General features: G+C 33.4%; 1 protein-coding gene across 1 annotated transcript; it reads left to right on the top strand.

The window, feature by feature from the left end:
- Positions 1-2,666, top strand: LOC106444661 (cytochrome P450 705A22-like). Its single transcript, XM_013886114.3, has 2 exons — positions 1-1,942; positions 2,018-2,666. Exons 1-2 carry the CDS (start codon positions 1,037-1,039, stop codon positions 2,651-2,653), a joined length of 1,542 nt encoding a protein of 513 aa, XP_013741568.1. The 5' UTR covers positions 1-1,036; the 3' UTR covers positions 2,654-2,666.
- The last annotated feature ends 2,206 nt before the right edge of the window (positions 2,667-4,872 follow it).

The following is a 4,872-nucleotide window of genomic DNA, read 5'->3' on the forward strand; positions in this document are numbered from 1 at the left end:
ATACATATAAGTTACATGATGACTCAAAACATATTAATAAATAAAAATAAAATATTAACTAATTGTTAACTTAAAATTAATATATATGCATGAGACTTCAGAATATTATCGTTATATTCAATTATGTAGTTTTGAATAAAAACATCAGTTTATTTTTATTTAATTCTGAAGACAATATATAGTACGTCATACATAATCTTACTAAAATATTTACATATCTAAGAAAATAAATATTTTAACTGCAAATAAGAATTTTAATCAAAATGAAGTATATTCAGAATAAAATATTATAATTGAATTAAGAGAAATAGATGGAAACCAATATACCCAAGTGATAAACAAATTGATTGTTGAGCCAAAAAATAACCAAACCGATTACATATAACATATCGAAAATCATATGAGTACCTACAACAATTAAAATCATAAAAGTTTAAATAGTGTTTCTTACGTTTGAAGAGTTGATAGTTGTTAACTTAAATTTTTGTACATTTTATTGTGTATGCTTCTCGTTTGTGTGAGGCTTTGGTTTGTCATGAATCATAATACGTTTGATGGAGTTTTCCCTTAAGCTTCTGACACTAAGCTAATTCATGAAAGAAAGAAACACATAGAACGAGATTGTCACAGTGTTTGGGATGAGGTTGATCTTCACTCTTCACATTCGTACTAAAGACCAACTCGCAGATATTCTAACTAAGGCGCTTGACAAGCACCAAGTTGGGTGTTACGATCTCCACGCTCTAACTCGAGGGGGAGTATTTGGAAATTAGGATAATTTCCAATTCTTAGATTTACATTCCAAATCTATTTAAAATATATTCTAAGTCCAAATCTATTTAAGATATATTTCCAGTTCTTGTCTGAATATGGTGTAAGCTGCAACATTTGTCAATAAGAAAGTCTTCTCAGCAATCTGAATACTCTATTTACACCTCAAAAACGGGTCCTTCTTTAATCTGAGATTGTTGCAAGACCGATTCTTCTTGATCTTGAAAATAACTGCATCATTTTTCTTCTTTTGACTTGAGCAAAGATGACAGCAATCATCCTTGACTTTCAGAAATGCTTCATCTTTATCTTCCTATGCTTCTTCCCACTACTCTGTTACACTATCTTCTTGAGGAAGCCAAAGGACTTTCCTTTGCCTCCTAGCCCTCCTTCTCTACCCATCATCGGTCATCTTCACATTCTTCTCTCTATTCTAATCCATAGATCTTTACAGAAACTCTCCTCCAAGTATGGTTCTATTCTCTATCTCCGCATCTTCAGTTGCCCCATAGTCATTGTCTCCTCAGCATCAGTTGCTTATGAGATCTTTAGGGCACACGACGTTAACATCTCCTCTCGCGGATTCCCTCCGACCGAAGATTCCCTTTTCGCTGGTTCTTTCAGCTTCATCTCTGCTCCAAATGGAGATTACTGGAAGTTCATGAGGAAGGTTCTTGTCACCAACCTTCTAGGACCTCAGGCTCTCAAGCGGTCACAAAGAATTCGTGCTGATGAGCTAGACAGGTTTTACAATAACTTGTTCGAGAAGGCAGTGAATAAAGAGACCGTGGAGATCTTTGAGGAAGCGTTTACGCTCACTAACAACAGCATCTGCAAGTTGATCATGGGGAGGTGTTGTCCAGAGGAGGAAGGTGTGATGGAGAGTGTCAAGGGATTAGCTACTGAGTTAGATGATTTGTCGAAGACGATTATGCTGGCAAACCTATTGCCCCCATGGTTACAGAAGCTTGTTCTCTCACTGTTTAAAAAGGAATTGAAGGTTATTTTAAACAGCTTCAATGAGCTGCTCGAAAAGATTCTTGTGGAACACGAAGAGAAGCAGGGAGAGAATCATCATGATATGGACTTGATGGATGTGTTATTGGCAGCTTATGGAGACGAAAATGCATCGTATAAGATCACTAGGAACCATATAAAGTCGTTTTGTGTGGTAAATATTACTTACATGAGGAGTTTCATTGAGAAATAAAACTGCTTTGCTTAAGAAAAAGTTTTGCAACTGCAGGATCTTTTATTTGCAGGCACTACCACCCCGGCGATACCAATACCGTGGATATTGGCAGAGATCATCAAAAGCCCCAAGACTCTTGAGAGACTGAGAGAGGAACTCGATTCCGTGGTGGGGAAGACAAGGTTGATTCAAGAAACAGATTTACCAAACCTCCCTTATTTGGAAGCAGTGGTCAAGGAAGGGCTAAGACTGCACCCGCCGGAGCCTATCTTCGAGAGATTCTCCCAAGAAGGGTGTATGGTAGGAGGGTTCTATGTACCAGAGAAAACAACTCTAATGGTTAATGCTTATGCTCTGATGAGAGATCCAAATTACTGGGAAAATCCTGATGAGTTTAAGCCAGAGAGGTTTCTAGATACAAGGAAAGATGAGAGAAAAGATCAAACACTTAAGTACATTCCTTTTGGAAGTGGAAGAAGAGGTTGTCCTGGAGAAAATCTATCTCATATCTTTATGGGAACTGCAATAGGAGTGATGGTGCAGGGATTTGAATGGAGATTCAAAGAAGAGAAAGTTAACATGGAAGAGGCTATTGTAGGACTGTCCTTGACTATGGCTCATCCTCTTAAGCTCACTCCTATTGCTCGAAACCCAAACCCTCTAATTCTCAATCTAGAGAGTCGCGGTTAATGACTTTTTTTAGCAACACTAAAAAGAGAAAGCATGTCGCGGTTTATTTAAAGAATAAAAATAACATTTCTATTATATTTATATATACAAATTCATATTTATAATTAATTAATTAATTAGTACACGAACAGATAAATATAAAATAATTTAATCCATTTATTATATATTTTATAAATTATAAAATAAAATAATTACATATATAGAATAACATATATTCATGAATATTACAACATACTTCAAATTATTAAAACAAAATATCAATAGTTTTAAGACATAACAACTTTAGACCCAAATTATTTATAGGTTGAATATTTTTAAAAAATACTCACTATAATATTTTTGTCTAACGCATTAATATTCATAACTACACACCCTAAAATCTGCATAACTGTGGCAAGATATTTTATAATGATTTTGAATGAGATATTTTAATTATATTAAAATATATGAATAACTAAAATTAAGGAAACTTAACAAATATCTAACAACTTTGAATATATATATTTTCATATTCTAATTATCTACCAAAATACGTTTCAATATCGAATCAAACAATATATGTGAAATATATTGAATTGTTACTATAAATGTAATTGTACCAAAATATCAAATAATATAAACAAATTTCTTGAAACGTTCTACCAAATTAAATACGAGTGCACCACCTCAACACTGACTATTCTAAAATTTGACACGTGTCACTCTGTCTTTAACTAAGCTGCTAGATAAAATTCGCGGTGCCTCTTCGGATCTCACGAACTCTGATCAATGCAAGTGTAATTGCTCAGTTTTTGTCTATGTTCTACATTAATCAAACCATTAACGCCGCTCCCACCACTCCTCCCACTCTCTCGCATTAATATGGCATCTATATCCAAGAAAAAAACTCTATGACTCTCGAGCATATGGCTTATATCCTTCCAACGCCCCTTTCACTTTGAATCCTCCTTCTATCGAAACACTTTCATGTGTTTCTGCAAAACTCTTAAACATATTACATTTTTATACAATAATAAAGTAGAAGAGAAAGACTCCAGAGTGCGCCACCTCAGCACTGGCTATTCCAAAATTTGACACGTGTTACTCTGTCTTTAACTAAGTTGCTAGATAAAATTCGCGTCTCTTCGGATCTCACGAACTCTGATCAATGCAAGTGTAATTGATCAGTTTTTGTCTATGTTCTACATTAATCAAGTCATTAACGCCGCTCCCATCACTCCTCCCACTCTCTCACATTAAATATGGCATTTATATCCAAGAAAAAAAACTCTACGACTCTCTAGCATATGGCTTATCTCCTTCCAAACGCCCCTTTCACTTTGAATCCTCATTCTAGCGAAACACTTTCATGTGTTTCTGCAAAACTCTTAAACATATTAACATTTTTATACAATAATAAGTATTTATGTACCTTCTAAAACAAAACGAAAGCTGAAACTATTTGCCTTAGTTGAAAAATATTGTAACTATCACATTTTAAATAAAAATATGTAGCTATAATTTGAAACAAATATAGTTAAAGACAAATTTGAAAAAGACCCACTAAAATACAAAATAATATAAATATAAACAAAAAAACACTGATCTTTAGTGTTCAAAAACACAAAGAAAGAACATATAGAAAATCCATATTTGAATATAAAATATGTGTGTAAACATATCCAGAAAAAAATCAAATTACTAATTTATTGTAATAAATGAGAATTCTATTCACTTTTCTTTTTATCACGCCGGCTTGGTACTAAGCGCATCATATCATTTTTCTTTTTTTCTTCTTCTATTTTTTCAGCAGAAATGGAAAAGTATAATGGGTTCTAATATATTTTCTGGCTTTATTACAAATTAATGTTCCCCATAACTGTTGTTTTCTAACTATCAACTCATTTGCCTCTACTGTTGTAATTGGTGGTAAAAATATTATGATCGGTCAGTTCATTTTCAGTAATTAAAATGGACAGTATGATAAGAAATGTTTGACAGAAAATCAAAACCAAACAACTTTAATATAGCAATGATAGTACAACAATTAGCTTTCAAAAAAAGATAGTAAAACAATTTAAACAAAAAAAACTATTGTAACACGATAAATTTACAAAATTTATAAACGTTTTCGGTCTCTCTCTCCTCTCTTCTCAAGAACCAAACTAGACCGGAAGGTCAGGTTGTGATCGTAGAATATGACTCGAACAACACCTTAGAAGCCTCTAACGGTGATGCTT

The sequence above is a fragment of the Brassica napus genome, chromosome C4 (assembly GCF_020379485.1).
Source record: "Brassica napus cultivar Da-Ae chromosome C4, Da-Ae, whole genome shotgun sequence".
Taxonomy (NCBI): domain Eukaryota; kingdom Viridiplantae; phylum Streptophyta; class Magnoliopsida; order Brassicales; family Brassicaceae; genus Brassica; species Brassica napus.

Coding starts and splice junctions, on each gene's coding strand:
- LOC106444661 (XM_013886114.3), top strand. CDS start 1,037: ATGACAGCAATCATCCTTGACTTTCAGAAATGCTTCATCTTTATCTTC. Junction 1,943..2,017: donor ATATAAAGTCGTTTTGTGTG/GTAAATATTACT, acceptor TTGCAACTGCAG/GATCTTTTATTTGCAGGCAC.